Source organism: Tinamus guttatus, unplaced genomic scaffold (assembly GCF_059628265.1).
Source record: "Tinamus guttatus ecotype Peru unplaced genomic scaffold, ASM5962826v1 Tinamus_guttatus_pri_ptg001067l, whole genome shotgun sequence".
In the NCBI taxonomy this organism is placed as follows: domain Eukaryota; kingdom Metazoa; phylum Chordata; class Aves; order Tinamiformes; family Tinamidae; genus Tinamus; species Tinamus guttatus.
In genome coordinates, this window is record NW_028289601.1 from 142546 (window position 1) to 161822 (window position 19277).

Here is a 19277-nt window from a genome sequence, read left to right on the forward strand (position 1 = left end):
GCCCGGTGCTACCACGGGGCAAAGCTGCTCCTGCAGCCCTGGCCCGACCACCCTCGCAGCCCTTCAGCAGACCTCACGGCTCCAGCGCTCGGCAACGCCAGATCCCCCCTCCGGGAAACGGGAGCCAACGAGCGTGACAGGGACAACCAGCGCCACAGGCACAGAGAGGAGTGGGGACCCAACGGCCCCGGTGGGAACCAGCAGTGACAGGGGGCCCAGCCGGGCCGGAGGCCACCAGGGCAGGGGAGCCGCACGGGAGCCACTTACGCTGCACTGGGAGCGACGTCTCCTGCTGAAAGGCCCCGCAGAGACGGCGGGGGGTGGTCGCTGCTGGGACCTGGAGCAGCAGGCCTGTTGGGGCCACAGAGCCCCCAGCCCCGGGGCGGGCGCGGGGAGGGGGCAGCCGCCCAGCGCCGCGAGCGCCCGAGTGACAGCCCGGAGGGGCACGGACAGCTGGGTGCTGGCGGGGGCTGACGCCGGGAAATTGGAGCCCGCGCAGGAGCGGGGCGGAGGCCCTGGCGGCTATTTGCGTTGGTGGGTTGCTGGGCGTCACAGCCGCCTGGGCACGGGCTCGGGGGCAGCGCGGCGCCCGCAGAGAACGGGAAAACAGCACTGAAGTGACGGACAAGTTTTCTTTTTATATTTAAAAACATCCCCCCCCGCCCCAAATAAAACAAAAATAACCCCCCAAATAATAATCAGATTAAATAAAATGTGCAGTGAACATACCAATCAACACCTGTATGTGCGGTTCAACACAGTGCTTAACAAAACAATATACACAGGGGAGAGGGGGCGGGCACGGGCATCACTCCAAAAATTAAAAAAAAAATCAATTTCTTGTCTCTTAATTATGTCCATATAAATATATCCAGGGAAGGAGGGTGAGAGGAAGGGAGGGCAGAGAGGAAGAGAGAAGGCAGAGGGAAGCGCCCGCAGTCCAGTGTGCTCTGTGCCCATCGCGGGTCCTACTGGGAGCTGGCGCGCTCCAGCACCCGCAGGTCGTAGTTCTTTTTGGCCACGCGCAGCTTGAAGCGGCTGAGGGAGTTGTTGAGGCGAAGGGAGGCGTTCTGGGCGGCCAGCGGGCTGGGGAACACGGCCACGATGGTGTATAAGGCAGCAAGGTCAGTGTGCCGGCCGTTCTCTGGAGTCCCGCCGCTGTCCCCGCTGCCCCCGTCTCCGCGCCGCCCCTGAGTCTCTTTGAGCCACTGGATTTTGGCCCCGGCCATGGCGAGCTGGGTGAAGAGCTTGTCGGCCTCCGTCCGCGTGATGCCCTCGGGCAGGTCCGTCACCTCCAGCACTCGGCCCAGCACTGCAGGGCAAAGACAGCCCGTGTTGGCCGTGGCCGTGTGCTGGGAGCCCGTGTCCCCACGGTGCTGGGCTGGGAGCTGGAGCCCAGGAGGGCAGAGCTTTGCTGAGCGCCCACATGGGGATGCTCTTTCTGAGCAGCCACCACGGACTCCTCAGCCTGGCTATCCCTGCGGTGCCCGTGCTGATCCTGCCGACACCTGCATGCCGGTGCCCCGTGCCCCGCACCCCGCTTCAAGAGGAGACGGAGACGTCTGGTTGCTCACGGCTCCGGCAGCGCCGGGCTGTGCCTGGGCTCCCGCAGCTGCTTGGTGCCAGCAGCTCCCGCTCGGCCCGGCTGCTGGCAGGGAGCTCCCCGCTCCCCGCTGCCCTTTCCCCAGGTGCTTCGTCACGGGGACAGCCCCTTCCTGCACCCAGGTCACAGCACCTCTGCTTGGCGCTCCCTAAGCCCCTGCTGCCTCCCGGCTCCTGGCGGCTCCTCTCCGGCCTCGGGGCTTAGCGGCGTCCTGGCCACACGGATTCTTTGCTAATATTAACCTGGCATGTAATGAGCGCCGGCGAGGATGGGGCAGCTCTCCAGGAAGCAGCTCTTAAAGGGCCCCTTGCAAACAGCTGCACTGGGTGGTGGTGACACAGAGGTGACATGGGGGACAACTCCAGCGAGCCTGCAAGGACTGTCTCCTTCCAGCCTGTTTGGCTCAGGTCCTGCATTGGCTGCAGGGAGAAGCTGGGCACGGGCCTGGCCTCCGCTCACAGACACAAGGGAGTGGAGACTCGGCCTGGGGAGAAGGAACAGGGTCGGGGGGGGCTTTCTCCCTTTAAGAGAAATGATTCAGCAAGGATTTCAGCCCTGGCAGCCCCCTGTGGAAGATCCCAAAGCCCCAGCGATATGTGAAACTGAGGCTGGAAAAAGAAGGGTCACTTGGGAAGGCAATGATTTCATGGGTCTGGACAGTGGCTTTGTGCTGACAAGCGGCGTCCTGCCCCTCCTGCTCCGCACCCCATCACACCTCAGCCAGCACAGAGGCAGCAACAGGGCCCAGATGTCCTGGTGCTCAGCACTGATTCCGCACAAACAGCTCCCTGCTCCTTCCCCAAGCTCCGGTCAGCACAGGCAGCACTTAACCTGGCTCCAGAGCAGCCCGTGTCCCCCACAACCACCCCAGCAAAGGGGCCTGGCGAAGGGGGTGAGCAGAAACCAGAGCGACGTCTCCGCCACTGCCGGGTGCTTCCTTGTGACAGGGAGCGGGTGGGGGGCAAGGGAGGAGGGTCACTTGCCTACGTCACTGGTCCCGAGATCAGTAGATGCCGACTTGAGGGCCTGTCTCTTGCCCCGGTTTCCGTGTTTCATTCCAGTTTGCCCCTTCAAGAGTAAAAATGGTAACGTGTCACCTGAGGAGGCACCGTGGCCTGGGGAGGCCTCACAGTGCACAGAGCAAGACCAAACATGACCAGGCCATGAGTGCAGAGGGGAAGGAGACACTTGGGTGCACCCTGGCACCTTTGGGACAATGCCATGGCGGTCTGGGGAGGTTGGAGGAGACCAGGGCACAGCCACGGCCGCAGGACACTCAAGGGACCTGGGCCAACAGTGCTTCTGGACAAAGCTGCAGCAGGGTGAAACTTCGGCCCGAGGCTCCCAGGAGAACCGTTCCCAAGGGCAGTCCTGCCACCCAGGCAGGATGGCACCCACTCCCCTCTGACTGCCCCTGCGCACACAGAGGTGCCCGGCGGGCCGGCTCCGGGGCGCCACGCGGCCTTACCTGGTGCGCTCCATAGTTGGGCTGGTTGTGGAGCAGGGGCGGGGGGCAGATGGACAGGTTATACTGCAGCGGCTGCCCCAGCAGCGAGTAACGCCCGTCGCCTGCGGAACAGGAGCAAGTGTTCGCTGGGGGCTGGCAGAGGAGCAGCAAAGCCCCAGGCCTGTGCTGCCCCCACGCTCCCTCCTTACCTTGTGCTGGGCCCATGGGCCGGGGGAACTGTGTGAGGACCGGGAGGGGGCTCAGCCCTGTGCAGACACTGTTGAGGTTGGTGACAGGAGACGGCGTCGGGGATTGCGTGGGGGATGTGATGGGGCTGTTCAGCTGGGCGCTGGCCTGTGGGAGACAGAGGGTTAGATGCCCCTGGTGCTTGTGCCCAGCCCCACGTCTGCCCCACCACCATGGGGTGAGCCCACCTGCCCTCTCCCAGCCCTTCCAGTGCGGGTGCTAGGGACCAGTCTGCTCCCAAGAGATGAGCTATCTTCTTCCCAGCCTTTCGATACCTGAGCACTGCTCTCCGGGTTGTAGAGGTCTCCTGGCTTCTGCCCCCGCTGCTCCAGGCTGTAGTACTTACAGTGGCTCCACTGCACCACGGGGGGGTTCTGGGGGGCCTGGGGGCCATTGGGTACATTCAGCTGCATCACAACCACACCAGGGCCTGACGGAGACACCCCTGAGGGGAGAGAAGAGCAACAGAAATGCTGAGTCTCTGGGTGCTGCTGCTTTCTGTGACAGCAGTGACAGCACCTTTGCAGCGTCCCTCGCAACGCTCCTCTGTGCTCTCCTCCACCATCTCTGCCAGAGAGGGCACGGAGAGGCTCTGCCGAACCTCTGCAGAAAGACATCCCTCTGGCATCAGGTTACATCAGCCAAGTGATGACTTTCAACCCGAGAAAAAGGTAAGCAGAGGAAAGAAGCTGAAGGGAACTCTGGTCTCATCATGCCAAATCCTTAGTCCAAGGCTCTAGCACGAGCTGGGCACAGTGCCCCCATACCTCGTTTTGCAGCTCCTGCTCTTGCGTCAATTCACCCGGCCCCAGCCCATACCCTGCGCTTGGGAACAGGGCGCAGAGCGCAGGCTGCTCCCCTCATCCTCAGCCCTCCCCTGGTCCCACCAGCTGCCCTGGTGACACTAAGTCACAGCACCAGCAGAGGGAGCCCAGTGCCCACAGCAGCTGCCGGGGCCTGCGCCCACCTCACGGGCCCCTTGCAGCGAGGGGACCTCAGGCACAGAGCAGCAGTGGCTGCAGCAAATGTCCAAGCCCTGCAGGGACGTGTAAGACCAAGGAAACTCCCTGTGCAGAAGCTGGGAGTTGGCTGCTCTGCTCACTGCAGCCCCCATGCCCCTTCCAAAAGCCAACCCAGTAGAATTGGTGTCAACATCGACCGGAGGTCTCTTACCTGAATACTGCTGCTGCATCTGTGGCGGGCTGCAGGGCGAGGGGGACTGTGGCATCTGGTACTGCTCAGAGCCAGGTGGCTGCAGAAACCCCACCGAAGGGCTGCGGAGCAGAGTGAAGTGGTGAGACGCTGGGGATGGGGGAAGCTGCCCGTGCCAGCAGCCCCCTCGCACAGGAGATGCCTGGAAATGCAGCTGCTCTGGGAGCAGCACGGAAAGCACCAGCTGCTGCTGGGCTAGGGGGCTCGGACCGGGCAAGAGAAGAACTTGTCCTCAAGAAGGGACAAGTGTCTGTGGTGCCCAGCTGCCTCCTCGAGCCACAGGGACAGGATGTGCTGCCCCTTGGACAGGGCAGCAGCTCCCCGCGGGGCAGAGCAGCAGCTTTACCTGGTGCCGTTCTGCTGGGCAGTGGGGATGACGCTGTAGTAGATGGGAACCCCTCCAGCTTGGAGACCCCCCTGGACAGACTGGCTGGCCGGGACAAGCACGGGCTGCTGGAAAGGCTGCTGGACCACGTTCTGGGACTCATTGGCCACAGGGACCTGCATGGGGGAAAGAGGTAGAGCACTGTGAAATGACAGGAGAGAGAGCGCAAAAGCAGGGAAAACTGGACCCAAAGAGGAGTGAGAGAGGTCCAGGCAGGGTAGAAGACAAGGACAGGTTTGCTGCAGACCGGAGCAATCTTGTCCAGGGAGGGGCAGGAACAAGACAGGAAGGTGCTTCCTGTGGGGCCTTTCCCCAGCACCCCCTCCCCTGAGCACGGCTGATGCCTACCTGGTACGAAGGCAGTGGAGTGTACTGCACCATGAGGCCTTGTATCTGACTCCCCATACTGCTCCTCTGGCTGCTGAGCAGGCCAGGGGGCTGCGCCTGCTGCACCCCCATGACGCTCTGCATCTGGCCCCCCATGCTGTTCCTCTGGCTGTTGAGGAGGCCAGGGGGCTGCGCCTGCTGCACTCCCATTACACCTTGGTATGTTTGCTGCTGGTTGGACATCATCGGCTGTAAACCTGTCAGAACAGGGTTGGAATGGAGCAGTTTCCCAGTCACCACAGCAGGCAGCCAGGCACTTGGCATGGGACTAGTTAAGCCCTGCTTTGCCGCCATCTCCAGCTGAACCAATGAGGAAAGACCTCGTTTTACGTGCAAAGATCTGAGCACAGCTCCTGGCTTTAAATCCACCTCACAGCAGCTCAGTGAATGCTGCATTTTGATGCCCATCCTGCTTCCCAAGACACAAGGGACAGACTGAAAGAGGCTTTGCAGCCAGGGCTGCTTCCAGCTTCCCTTTGCACAGCCCAGAGGAACCCTCCAGGCAGCAAGGCCAGCAAAGAGGAGAGGATGCTGCCTCCGGGCAGGAAAGGGCAGTCCTGCCCCACACACTAAATGGGAGATGCTTAAGAGCCGAGTGAAGGTAAACACGTGCACCCGCCCGCACTGCCCCTTACCAGGCTGCTGGGATTGCTGGGGGAGCTGCTGCGTGCGCTGGGAGCTGTAGGCCACTGGGTGACTGAGAGATCGGTATTGCTGGCTGGAGTTCGGGTACTGCCCAGGAGGGTAGTAAGAAACCTGAATCTATCAGAATCAAGAAAACCCGCGGTGAGAACACAAGGGTGGAAGCACGAAATCCAGTCCCAGAGCCAGTCTCCCCTCTCACCCGGCCTGGTGTCTGCTGAGTGAAACCAAGCAAGGCTTTGGCTCTGCACAGATGACTGCTCCTCGGGACCTGCTTCCCACTCCTATTCCTGCACACCCAAGCCTTTCCCATCCTTTCCCAGCACAGTGGCACACGGGTAGGGGAGCCACAGTTCTCCAAGACTAATCCTAGGGCTCTCAATACCCTGCAGGACCCCAGGGAGAGCTGGCAATTCTGAGACCTGAACTTGGGCTCTGATGGCTGCTGTCCCTCCCCCAGGAATGGCCACAGGTGCCCTGTGAGCTCAGGGGACAGGGGCAGGGCCTGGCCCGTGCCGAGCGCAGGGCAGGGAGCTGTGAGGGGCTGGAGCTGCTCCCCAGGCCGCCCGGCGCCCTGCCTGGCCCCGCGCATGCCCTTACCTGCTGGGGAGGCTGAATGTAGCTCTGGGGCTGCAGCACCTGCTGGGTGGGGGGCGTGTGCCCCGAGGCTGAGTAGTTGGAGGAGGAAATGGGCTGCCCGGGGGATGTCATGATGAATCCTGATGGTTGAGGGTGCTGGGAGATGAGGGATGACTGGAACATGGCTGAGGAGGGATCCGGGGCTTCTGTCGAGCCCTGCCGACTGAGGCTGATCTGCCCGAAGGGGCTGCTGAGTTCGTCACCCTGCATTGGGGACAAGTGGGAGGGATGGAGGAGGAGGGCGCACAGGCTACGGCTGTTCCCAGCACAGCAGGGTTCGCTCTGCTCCAAGGGGCTCTGGAGATGCCCCAGTACCAAGTCACAGCCCAAGAGCTTTTTGCAGGAGCACAGCAGGGGCATCCAGGGGAGCCCAAGCGCTCGGGCAGGACCCGCGGGGCAGCATCACCCCCGCGGTGCCCCCAGCCCAGGGGCTTGGGCCCAGAACAACCCCGAGGCCCAGGCTCGCAACACTGGCCGTGCTCCGCTCGCTCCAGCCAAGGCAGGGCCCCTGTGCTGGGCACGGGCAGCTCTTCCTGGGGCAGATCTGGGCTTCCCACCTCCTCGAGTGCCCCGTGGCCCTGGCCCCGCTGCAGTGCAGGGCTGCCCCAAACCCCGAACCCTGAGCCCAGCATCTGCAACATATGTGACCAGCAAAAGCCCATGCAAGACACCACAGAATACAACCGAGTGCGGAAGAGGAAATGGGGTTTATACCATGTTGTACTGCTGGGGTGGAGAGACTGGCAAGAGGACTTGGGGGCAGGAGCTTGGAGAATACGGAACAGGCTGCAGCGCTGGGACCGGCTGAGACCAGCAGAGAAGGGAGCGAAGGAGAAAGATTTGGGTGGGAAAAGGTGTGGGGGAAGGAATGGAGGCAGGGAAGAAGGAAGGATGGACAGGATGGGAAGAAGGAGAGAAAGAAGGAACAACAAGGTTAGTCAACGGAACCGACTGCAAACATGGTAGGGAGGGAGGGAGAGCACTGCAGAAGGGGGAAAGCAGAGACCAGAGCGGAGCATCCGCGTCCCTGTGGAGGAAGATGCACAGCCTGGCCAGGCGCTCTGCGGAAGCTGGGAAGGCCGAACGCGTCCGCGAAGCAGCTCCCGCCCAGCATAACCAGGGACACGGGCTCGCAAAGGGCAGCTGCTACCAAGGGCACCGGGAGAACCGTCCCCTCCCAGCGCCACCTTTGTGCCTCTCCATCGTCACCATCACTAACTCCTCTCAGTCTCGCCCTCCTGTCCGGGCCCCTCCTTTGGCTCCTGGGGACACGCTGATGTGGCCTAACTCAAGCACCGTGCAGCGCCATGGGCGCTGCATGTGCAGTCACAGGGAGCCCTGGCTTCCTTTTGTCCTTTGGTGGGACAGAAGGTTCATGCACATGGGAGACACTGCATTTTCTGACCTTTTGCCAGCATCCAAACAAAGAAGAACAGCTTTTCAGGAGCTAAACCATGAGGAGAAGAGCCAAGGTGCAGAAGATGCAAAATAAAACAGAAAAATTCTGTTCTAGAATAGAAATTCTGCAGAGCTCTGATGTCAAAGTCTCTGAACGCTACTAGACCCCAGTTCAGTTGGGCAGACTCACCTCTGCTGTCATCTCATGACAGCCAGAAGAGGAGAAAAGTTCCAGAAACCCCTTGTGGCTCATCCTGCCCACCCAGGACACCATGCTCAGTCTGCTGCTGCCTCTGGTACTAGAGCCCAGGGTCTGGCGCTGCAGGAAGGCAGCAGCAGAGGTAACTGCCACTCACCAAAGTGCCCTGAGCCTGCTGGCCGAGCAGATGCGGAGGAGGCCGGTGAGCTGAGACACCGCAGCACCACTAAATCGGAGAATCACAGAATGCTGAAGGTTGGAAGGGACCTCTAGAGGTCATGTAGTCCAATCCCCTGCACACGCAGGGTCACCTGGAGCACGTGGCACAGGACTGCGTCCAAGCGGGTTTTGAAGATCTCCAGAGAAGGAGACTCCACAACCTCTCTGGGCAGCCTGTTCCAGTGCTCTGGCACCCTCACTGTCAAGAAATTTTTCCTTAAGTTCCTGTGGAACTTTTGGTGTTTCAGGTTGTGGCCATTACAGGAGGACAAAGCAAGGCCCCCTGCCCACGTCCCGCTCTGCCAACGGCACGGAGGGGCTGTCGCTCCCTAGCCAGTGGTGAGCGCGAGGCCAAGGGCAGGGTGAGGTGTGTGTCCTGGTGCGCGGTCGCTCTGTTTCCATCTCCCTCTCTGTGCCCGAGCCTCGTGCGCAGGGCAGCAACCCACCTGCGACATCATGTGGTTACTCATGGGCGGCTGCTGCGGCGCTGCGGGCGGGAGCCCTTGCGGCTGCGGCGGAGGCTGCTGCGGTGACGGTGCGGGAGGCTGCGGGGCCGCGCAGGGCAGGAGGCCGCGCGTGGGCTGTGAGGAGGGCGACTGGCCGCAGGCGTCAGGGGCACCGAGCACCAGACCTTGAACAGAGAAAGGCAGAGCAGGGCTTGCGCCTGAGGCAGAACCACGCCGAGGCGGTGGCATGGGCTGGACCCTGCCGCTGTCTCCTGGGCTGGATTCTGCCTGCTCCCAAGCAGGGCCTTGCACGGGGACAGGGCGAAGTGTGATACCCAGCTGGCCGCTGCCCTCCTCAGCATTTCAGTCATACTTCCAAAATAAAAGGGCTGTGAAACTACCGCTTGAAGGCTGCTCTTTAACCAACTCTGCCTCTGATCTATTGCTTTTCAACAGCCTGTCTCGAGGCGCTCTGATAAGGAGCTATGTATCATCACCTACACTGCAAAAGGGGAAATATTTCTGTATTTTTTTTCACAGTTGCCCAGAGGCCGATGGCTGAGATGGAAAAAGAACTGCTGAGTTCCTCCACTCTGAACAAACAGTAGGATTTGGTGAGTGGTTTTTTTTTTTTTCTTCCAAGAGAAATTTCTTTTTCTTTTTTCTTTCTTTTTTGCACAGCATTTCTAATTGCTTGCCATTATATAGCATCTGGAAAGCAACGGGCTTCTGCTCACAGGGAAGATCTGGAGGAAAAATACAGAAAGCAAAAAATAGATCCCCTCTTGCTCTGCTCTGCACATGGCTGGGCCGGATCTTCAAATAACTGTTCCAGCAGTTGATGAAATGGTGCCAGAGGTGGTTGCAAGAACCAGGGTAAGCGCTGCCCTGGAATCAGGCTCCCAGGAGATGATAGAGGCACCTTGAAATGACAAGACGAATGTGCGGCGCTCAAAGGCAGCTGGGATGCTAGGTAGGTGCACCCTGTATGCTTCAGGGGATTCCTGTGGAGCAGCCTCATTGCCCACCGGCTCCAGCACCGCCCAGCCCCAGCTACGTCTCCTAACGACGTGGTACCTGCCCGGGGCGTCCTGCTGGCAGCACAGCCCTTGCTGCTCCCGATACTGTCCCCCCGCGTCAGGATGGAGATGCCGCTGAAGCTGCTGGCTTTGGTGACGGGCGGTCGCAGGTTGCGGATGGAGCCGTCCGAGTCGGTGCTGCTCCACGGTCGGGGCTCCAGCGACTTGATCTCGCTCTCCGTGCTGCTCTGGCGGCTGCCCGAGGCCCGGTTCAAACTGTCCCGGTTGCCCCTGCAGAGACCGGAGGAGTTAGACAACAACCCCAGGGAAAAGGGGCAGGAGCCACACGAGCTGCATCTACACTGCCCCGGCGCGGGTGGCAATGCTGGCCCGCGGTCGGCACCACGCACAGCGGCACCGCAGCACACGGCTGGCTGGAGCAGCCTGCGAGGACCCAGATGTTGATTCTCTTCCTTCAAGTGTGTTGAGACCTTGGCCCTTGCCCTCATCCCTACCCTGGAGCGGATTCCAGCAGGGCCTCAGCACGATCCCTTGCTAAAGCCCTCACTGTTTCCAAACAGAGCGTGGATAGTTTGGAGAGTCCGTGGATAGTTTTACGGAGTCTCCAAGACAAGGAAGGCTGAGAGCACTTTCCGCACCAGCCGGGGGGAAAAAAGCTTCCTTGGAAAAGCAACCAGTGCAATTACCCCCAGACTGGTGAAAGGAACTGGACTACACATCCTCAAAGCCAAAATTATAGTGGAGTATAAGCATCATCTTCAAGTTCTTGAGCTCTCTCCAGTCTAAACTCTGAAGGCAGCTTGGGGGCTATTCAAAGAGGGGGGAAGAAGAGGGAAGGGTAGGGGAAAGATGTCTGTCTGTCTGTCTGTCTGTGCAGAGATGTTTCCTCTCTAGGGTGTGGACTATGAAACAAGAGGACAGCAGGCAAGAGGGTTGCTCGATTTTCATCCTATTCTTTGTCCTCTCATCCTCAGTGCCAGAGAAATAAGCAAATGCCGCTCAGAGATGCTCCCAGTGCCCTCTGCAGCACACACGGGTTGAAACGGGCTTCTCAAGATATTCCACTACCATCATTAGGCCATGAAAATCAGGGATTAGGGACAAACCCACCCTGTGAGGATGCTGATCCTGTCACTGTAAGGGCAAGGGTTTTGCTGTGATTTGTGAAGTGCTGGAATCCTCTGGCCTCCCCATTCTTCCCTGCCATTCCCACTTCCACCCCTCCGCTTTCATTGATGAACCAGCAAAAAAAGGACTCAAAAACTGATGTTGCAAAAAATACAACTTGAATAACTTCACAAGCAGCCATGCATGGGGCAAACTTACTCAGCAGGACAATGTAAAAAATAAGTCACACAGAGGTACCTAAAAATCTGCCTCCGTTTGTGAGAACTAGAAGAAAAGCCTTCTTTGGAGATTCTGTCGGTTAACATCAGAAAAAAGCATCATTATAGAGTCATGCAGTTGTTCACAGAGAAAGCCAGAGATACCAACAATGGCTGGTGAATACTACTAACCTGCTGTCGGTGAGATATCCATTCTGGCCACTCTGGAGGCCGGGAACACATGAAGAGGGGAGGGAAAAAAGAAAGAGAGACTTAATAACTTTGAAAACAACAAACCTCTGTCAATTTCAAAGCAGAGAGGAACAAAGCACTAAGGGTCTGAGATTCCAGCACAGGCTGTATTGTACTGAGTTACATGCTCACTCCGGAGTCTCGTGGAGCCTTGGACACTCCAGTGCCACCTGGCTCTCAAGCCGGGCCGATCTGGAACCTTCCCTGGCAGCGGTAACTCTGAGATCTCTCAGGAGTTTGCAAATCTGAGCCCTCAGCTCCCTACCCCATCACTCTAGAGCTGGATTAGTGATGGCTGCTTTTCCAGTGCAGCAAGCGAGGCCAGGTGTGCTGGGGTCCTTTCTTGCTAAATGCAGGCAGCAGCTTCGCACGTGATGAGATGGCAGAGGGCTCCTAGGAAGCCCAGGCCACGCTGTGACAGTGCCCGCCGGGGCAAAGTGCTGCCTCAGCCCGTGGGCACAGAGCAAGGGCAGTTACCTGCCCGCCCTGTGCTGCGCTAACCCTGGGTGGTGCCCGCTGTGCTCTGGCTGCAGAGCTGTTTGCTACCACGTCTGGGTGGCTCTGGGCCTCTGTGTGTAAGACAAATCCACAGTTACAGAGGTCAGAGTCCTCAGCCTGGGACTCAGCACAGCCTGAGCACCCTCCTTGGCTGGGGACATGGAAATTCCCCCTAGGGGCAAACACAAGGGCTGTCCCCCAGACACTCAAACGCAGCGGGCAAGGAGCTGCGCTTTGAACTCGAGCCAAGGCAGATCAGACTTGGCACCATCCCTCATTCTGCCAGTTGCCACTTTGGACGCAGGTCCGAGGACGGAGCTGCCTCCGGCCAGCAGACAGCACACGGCAGCCTCTCCGCAAGGCAGATGTGTGCACGGGCACCAGCTCCTCGGAGAAGGATCAAGGATCTCGAGCAAGCAAAGAGGCCTGGCTGCCACTCTAGGGCCAGCACCAGGAGACCGAAACTGCAGCAGCAGGGAAACAACAGGGAGAAGGCTGCTCTTTTAGGCTCCATGATTGATTTGCTAGTCATCCCGGACCCCCTGCATGAGCTAATCTAATCTACTCTAATCTTGCTGGGCAGCAGGGGCAAGTCTGCCTCATCTGTCAGTTCCCACACTTCCACTGCCATGTAAAGGGGAAAACTGATTAGGGAAGGAGGGAAAGAGCATATTGGGGAGTAGAGCCACAGCTTCTAACTTAATGGCTGCAACATCTTTGTTAGGCCCTCTATTTCACCGGTAGAAACACTGGGAACTTTGTAGAAAATGGCATGTCAAGACCTGACCTTTTAATTTACTCAAAGACACCTTCTGCCACAAAGTTCCAGTAGGGCATGTGGCCAGGGAGTCACTCGAGCTTACCTCTCGTGCAAATATCCGCTCCCTGACCCGCTGATACTCTTCCTCTCGCTCTTCTATAGATTTGCTCCTTCTCCCATCCTGCAAGGGGAGTCTGATCTGAAGGCACAAACACAGCTCAGCTGGTCAGCAATTGTCCACAGGAGAAGGGGGCACAGTCAGTTGCTGCGATTTCCCCCCAGCTCTGTGAGCGGGTAAGGATTGGCGTGTCTGCAAGCCGTGACACAGCCCCTGCTCTTTGCACCTACATTCTGGGTGTTTATTTCTAAGGGACAACCTCCTGGTGGTCTTAGTGCATCTGAGCTGGATCAAGCACAACCACTATGCCTGCACTCTACCTGACTGGGGAATGACAGACTGGGAACATGTCACCAAGTTCTTCTGGAAGATATTCTGGTCCTAAGGAGTCAAAAACTAGAGGGCTAGCTGCACCTCAGCCAAGAGTTCTGTGCTTCATGGGTAGCTGTCTTACCTGCAGAGCATGAGGAATCAGAGCCTGATACTGATTGCAATGGCCAGCTTCTTCTCCTGACAACTTTCAGTTTCAAAAACATGACCCAAAGCAAGTGATAACGGCATGTTAGATTGACATAAAGATGGGAGCAACAACAGCAAAGAATGAGATCCCTGGTGCAGAGGTCTGCCTGCCTCCCTGCCCCTTTTTGACACTGAAGATTTTGTCTAGAACAGGTTGGGAAAACAGCCACAGAAGGACAAGTCAGCTCTTGGTGGTGCCACCTCAGCTCAGCTGCCACAAGTCAGCTCTCAGGTGGTGCCACCTTCCACAGCCTGGAGGGAGCCAGGGGTTCCGGAGGGTTTCGAGCTCAGGTGACTGGCAATAATGTTGAGCTCTAATATTGGAGGGTTTAATTTTGCTGATGGCTTCGGTCCAGAGGTACTGCCAGGACACAGTGACTTCAGGGAGGGGTGGGAGAAACATTTGGCAGTGCTCAGCCCTGGGGCTCTTTCAAAAAAAACCCTAGCAAAACATTTCACCTTAAACCCTAGCCCAGCCAGCAGTCACTGTTCAGGTGCAGAAATACAGCACACTGCGTAGAGCCTGCGCAATTCCTTCCCCCACTTCCGTGGTATTTTATAAAATCTTCATATGTTTGGATGCTGCCATTTGGGAGAGGTAGAAGCTTTTACAGACTATTACTGTAGGAAACCCAAGAGAAAATTAGAGTCATTCTAAACTTAGAAAAGTCTCACATGACTTCCACAAAGTGTGCAGGCACACCCTCCTACTCCTTACCTGATTATCATCTCGGTCCATGCTGGCATCATCCCGTTTTAGGATGAATCTCTGTGGGAATTCTGCATTCTTCTCATCTTTGATGTGCTCGGAGAATCTCTGCTCAGGGCTGCGGGAGGAAGCAGCCCTTGTTAGGAGTGTGAAAATGGACAGAGACCTTCTTCATAAAACCACTCCTTGCAAAAAGGTGGTGAGGGGATTGCAGAAGCTGTGCCAAATCTCCCTCTGATGGCAAAGGGAGGAGGTCCCACCTTTTCTCTGACAACTGTACCAAACTGGGAAGGACTTGCAGATAGATACATTTAGGATTGGAGTGAAGGATTCTCCAGGACCCTCCGCAATGGACCAGCCTTTCTCATGCAAGCAAAATATTTGATATAAAACTCATCCCATTCTGGACCATGCCAGAGATCTGGGGCTGGGGGTCACGTAGTACCATGCAGGGAAAGGGAAGGGGATTCCAGCCCGTCTGTTGTCATCCCCTGTTCCTTACATTCGGGTGTTACTGGTCTTGTTGATGATGACTGCTTTCCCAGTTTGATCAACGTTATGGTCCATGCCGAAGTAGGCAGCTACCCGGTGCAGCAGCATCCTGTGATATGAGGTCATCTGAGGGAACTTCTTAAACTGATTGCTGAGGACAGAGGAGAAGCCGTTAGAATGTGGAAGGCAACGACCTCAAAAGGGAGAGAGGGAAAAGGAGAGGCCGGAGATGCTTCGATCTGATCCCAGACCAGGGAGTTAGTCAGGACTCAAATACAAGCCTGAGGCAGCACTGGGCTGAGTGAGGTCTCCAGCTGAACAGGCCTTTCCTAAAACAAGAGCAAGCTTGTGCAGAAAAGCACTGGCTTGTTCCTGAGCAGAAACAGGAGCCACTATCAGTGCTAACACCATGACTTCTCCAGTCCTACTAGGTGGAGGGAAAAAAAAAAAAGCAGCAAGCTCTGCTGTAAACACTCCATCCCATATTCTGGAATATGAATCCTGGTTCCTTCTCCTACAGTTTATGCTGAGAACAGCTGCACAACAGCACTAATTTCCTTCACAATGGATATGATGATAAACCAACTGATATCAAATTAATACGGTGCTCTGACACCTTATGAATGAGCACAGGGTGGAGAAGGATGTACAGGAGAACAGTCCTCTTAAGCAGTGTGTCCAAAAGACACTCACTCTGCCCCTGGGAGCCCAAGTTCCTAAATTGTAAATTATAAATCTGTTTTGCTTGACACAAACTTGATAGTCACTTACTTGTTATCACTAATAAATTCCAGAATCTCCTGTTCTAACTTTAGCAGCATCATTCTATCCCTGTCAAGAAAAGAATGAGGAAAATAACACGTTTAGTGACAGTGAAACACAGCTTATCCTGTTTGGTAGTCATCTGCCCACAACAGAAAAAAGCCATAAAAGCCTGGAACGAGCAGCATCGTTAATCAATCAGGCTTCACATACCCTCCACGAAAATGAATTAAAACAAAACAGAACAGAAAAAAAATCACAGATAGTAAATTAACAGCCATGTTTTTTCTTCTCCTGTTTAAAGTCGATGTTTTGCTGATGGCTCTTGGCTTCTGGTAATATTGAATATGAGCTCTGCTGGAAGCCCCACTGTAGAGATTCCAGCTCTGTTATTCCTATGCTAGAGTTTGGCTTGATTATATCTATTAGGAGCAGTACCAGTTTCTTTAGAGGCCAGGTTTTGACAATGGGTTTTAGAACAATCAAGACTCCTTCCTGATTGGATTTACACAAATTATTTTTCTCTCTTTCTCTCCATAATATATAAGTGCATGTTTTGCTTGACTGCTGTATATGAAGCTACAGTTGTGCTTTTTGTTTCTACACCGCCCCAGGTCCTGTCACCTTGTCTGAATTCCAAAAAGTAAAACACAGTTACTTTCTGCAGTTGCTTCTCCCCCAGGATATATGAATACATTTATCCCCCACCACCACAGATTTAGAGTCAATCAAAGCAGCATTGGTTGCCAGGTTCTCCCTCCTTTCACTCCATTAGCTACTTGTTTTATTGACTAGGGACCTACCTCGGGTTTTTTTTCAGTGTATTTACTAAAAATTCATGCAAATCTATTCCAGTGGAGTCTGTATATTCCTGGCTGGAATCTGAAACAACAATAGCATCAGCACAAATTAACAAAACGCTGCAAGAGAATAGCTTGAATGGGAAGAGGTGTGTCACAGCAACGACTATCTTCATGCATGACGATGATGTCCCTTCAGAGCTGCCAGAAGAAACTCAGCCTTATTCCCAGCACTAACAAGTCACAACATGGTAAGAGGAAGAAAGACCCCTCTTGCTACGGAACTGCAGAGGATGGGCTCTGCATCACTTGGGCTCAAGTACAGTTTCTAGTACAGCTCTGAACATGACTTTGAAGTCTGCTTTCTCAATCTAAAAGCTGGGGACTATCCACCAGTGCTTTTTGTGGCAGCAAGAAGATCAGGAGGTTACGGACAAGGCAAAATGAGCCCAAAGCCACACTAGGAGGACCCCAGAAAAGGGAAAGCAGATCAGTTCACGGAGAGAAACCTCCTTTTGGTTTTAACTGTGTATTCCAAAAATGTACCAGATCACTACAAACATGCAGGTAGCCTGCAATCTTGCTGGGGCATGTGCCAGTCTAGAACAACTCTTCCCCTCCTTCCCCGTATTTTATTCCTGAGAGAATGTTATAAAAATGATGCATTTATGTGCAGCATTTATGTGCAGCCTTCAACAGAGATTAACCCTTCTGCTTCCAGCAGCTGTACCACTGGCCAACAGGATCGTAACGGCAGGTAAGACAGGACCTGTCCTGTCCAGACGGCACCTGACCTCGAGACAGCATTTTCCTTGGTGCCTTTTCTTTATTCTTGTCTTTTTCTTCTTTTTCAGCCCCATCTTTCATGGATTTTTCCTCTTCCTTGTCAGAAGGACAGCTGATGTGCAACTGAATGATGTCCTGCAACAAAACAAAAGAGGCTGCGTTGAGTGACTCAAGATGCTCCCTGCAATCCCTGCCACTGCGGAGACGCTGCCAGCAGAGAAGGGCATCGGGAAGGTGGGATTCGGCTGCCAGATGTGAAACACTTCCTAAGAGACCCTGCCCTGGGAATGGACAGAGCAACCTCCCCCCTCACCCGCCTCCTAACAAGAAGCTTTCAGCAGGTTCTGATGGGGCACTCAGTAGCATTTCCCACTAAATTTAGCTACTAAATGCTAAAAACCTTCCTTGAGGGTTTTAAACCTTGAGGGTTAAAAACCACCTGAGAATCCAAGACCTTGTCAGAGGAGGGCTGTGTGTGCGTATGAGCGAACATCGGCAGCGCTCAAAGCACAACTGTTGCTTTCACAAGCAGTCTCTTGGGGAAACTTCTTGGCTATTAGAGGTGCAGGCCCAGGGAGGGACACCACCTCTAGCAAGAATTTTTCTGGGCTTTCACACAGCTTGCTTGATACTAGGCCTACCTGGGACTCCAGCAGCCCATCTACGAAGGGGCTAGATGATTCTTCACATACAGCCAAACTCCTGACCAGTTTAAGCTTTGAATTAGACTAGAGGAAAAAAATACATAGTTAAGACATCTCAGCCAAGTTGCGCACATCCAAGTTCATGTCAGTGCATTACAAGCTCTTCACAGAGTCCTAATTAAACTGTGAAAAGGACTAGCAACCCGAGCAGCTTTAACATCAAGCTCTGATTATCCCAGCTAGATCTCATAGCTGACTCTGTTTTGAATAGGGGGCCAGACTAGATAAATATTAGCTGGATTAGATGGGCTTTGAATTATGCTATGATTCTATAATTGCCAGCTCTGAAGAAGTCACGGCCGTTTTTGCTAAACTAGTCCAGTAGTTATTATCAAAATCAAATCTTGCAGAGAGAAAAAAGGAGCTTAAGCTAAGATAGGGTAAAATAAAAAAACATACAATGGCTGCACTTTCCCTTCCAGATTTTGCCTAAAAAGCAGCATTCTAGAGCAGTAGTGTCCTGGTGTTGCATTAACATGCATATGCCATTATTTTGGAAGGAAATGTGGTATTCCCGGAAGGGGGCTGGGTTGACACTAGACAGTTACAAACAAAACTCATTTTTTTAGCTATTTGGATGAAAATTCACTTTTTTTTAGGTCATTTGATTGCGTAATATTCTCATGGCAAGGAAGAGACCGAAATTTCTCTGGTGTAATTGGCACGTGCACTGCCCAGTCCCTTCAATGGAATCTGTGAACTTCATTTCAGACTCCGGGGAGGGTACACCTGGGTCAAAGCAAAGTTGTCTTTTGTATTTGTGAAGATGAGCACTCATGTTCCCACGGGTGCTTCATGTTGCTTCTGGAGACAGGAGGACTGGAGAGGACTAGGGTGCTAGGGTTGGGAACACGTCTCAACTCAGAATGGCCAGAAGAAAGGGACAGATGATCTCATACCTTGGCTCTTTTTCTAGCATGTCCATGACTTGAAGTTCGCCTCTGTGGGAGAGGAAAGAGAAGGCAAGAGGTTTAATCTGAACCTGACAGCCTGCAGATTAATCCCCATCTGACTCAGAAGGGCCTGAGTCTGCAAGCGGGCAGCAGGGACTACCCACTTATCTGCACTTACCTGAGATTCCTGACGCACATTGATCTCCTCCCCACCATCCTTTTCCACCTCCTCCTTGCTTGGTGACCTGGATGCAAATTTGGTTTTGTTCACGGATTCTTCAACCACCTTCTTTTCTGACTCTTTCATTATTTCCAGAGCCTCCTGTGTCGTGTTGCTATTTGACATCTTCAGAGTCCTACAACGTAGGAACGGGCACCTGCAGTAAGAGGTGACAGAATGAGCAGGAGAGAGTCAGGAAGGAGGAGGCAGTTTCCATTCGGAGCATCGACTCCTGCAAGCCCAGGTTGGAGCTTCCTTGTCACTCATCTCCTGCGCAGTAACCCCAAGGCAACCAGCTCTGTTTCAGGACAAACACCAAAACCATCTCCTGCGCTTTCTTCCCAAATCCCACACCTGTCCTTCCTGCAATTCACTCCGTCTTCAGGGAGAGAACAGCCTGATACTCAAAAGGTTACTATGGTGTTTCAAAGGGAATAAAGTAACTCCTGACTTGTCTCCAACATATATAGTTTGATATTTCTAAAATTATAGGTTAAGAAGAAAAAGAGCCCCTCCTAACAAGTTGTGTTTTATTGCTTCTTTTTGAATGGCAAAAAAGACACAGCCAGCCCATAA

The 19277-nt window shown here is 54.9% G+C and overlaps 1 protein-coding gene across 1 annotated transcript in view; it reads right to left on the reverse strand.

Moving 5' to 3' along the window:
- Positions 1 to 845: 845 nt before the first annotated feature.
- Positions 846 to 19277, reverse strand: part of R3HDM2 (R3H domain containing 2) — a 33613-nt gene continuing 15181 nt past the window's right edge. Inside the window, exons 2-24 of the mRNA XM_088538397.1 lie at positions 18660 to 18858; positions 18488 to 18529; positions 17526 to 17612; positions 16893 to 17019; positions 16102 to 16180; positions 15308 to 15367; positions 14547 to 14687; positions 14054 to 14162; positions 12802 to 12897; positions 11381 to 11412; positions 11229 to 11282; positions 9901 to 10133; positions 8824 to 9008; positions 6523 to 6765; positions 5916 to 6042; positions 5242 to 5477; positions 4855 to 5009; positions 4470 to 4570; positions 3572 to 3741; positions 3260 to 3404; positions 3072 to 3172; positions 2587 to 2671; positions 846 to 1312 (exon numbers count right to left, since the gene is read on the reverse strand). Coding sequence (XP_088394523.1) covers positions 969 to 1312; positions 2587 to 2671; positions 3072 to 3172; positions 3260 to 3404; positions 3572 to 3741; positions 4470 to 4570; positions 4855 to 5009; positions 5242 to 5477; positions 5916 to 6042; positions 6523 to 6765; positions 8824 to 9008; positions 9901 to 10133; positions 11229 to 11282; positions 11381 to 11412; positions 12802 to 12897; positions 14054 to 14162; positions 14547 to 14687; positions 15308 to 15367; positions 16102 to 16180; positions 16893 to 17019; positions 17526 to 17612; positions 18488 to 18529; positions 18660 to 18827 — 3120 coding nt within the window. The 5' untranslated portion in view covers positions 18828 to 18858 and the 3' untranslated portion in view covers positions 846 to 968. The remainder of the gene's footprint in view (positions 1313 to 2586; positions 2672 to 3071; positions 3173 to 3259; positions 3405 to 3571; positions 3742 to 4469; positions 4571 to 4854; positions 5010 to 5241; positions 5478 to 5915; positions 6043 to 6522; positions 6766 to 8823; positions 9009 to 9900; positions 10134 to 11228; positions 11283 to 11380; positions 11413 to 12801; positions 12898 to 14053; positions 14163 to 14546; positions 14688 to 15307; positions 15368 to 16101; positions 16181 to 16892; positions 17020 to 17525; positions 17613 to 18487; positions 18530 to 18659; positions 18859 to 19277) is intronic.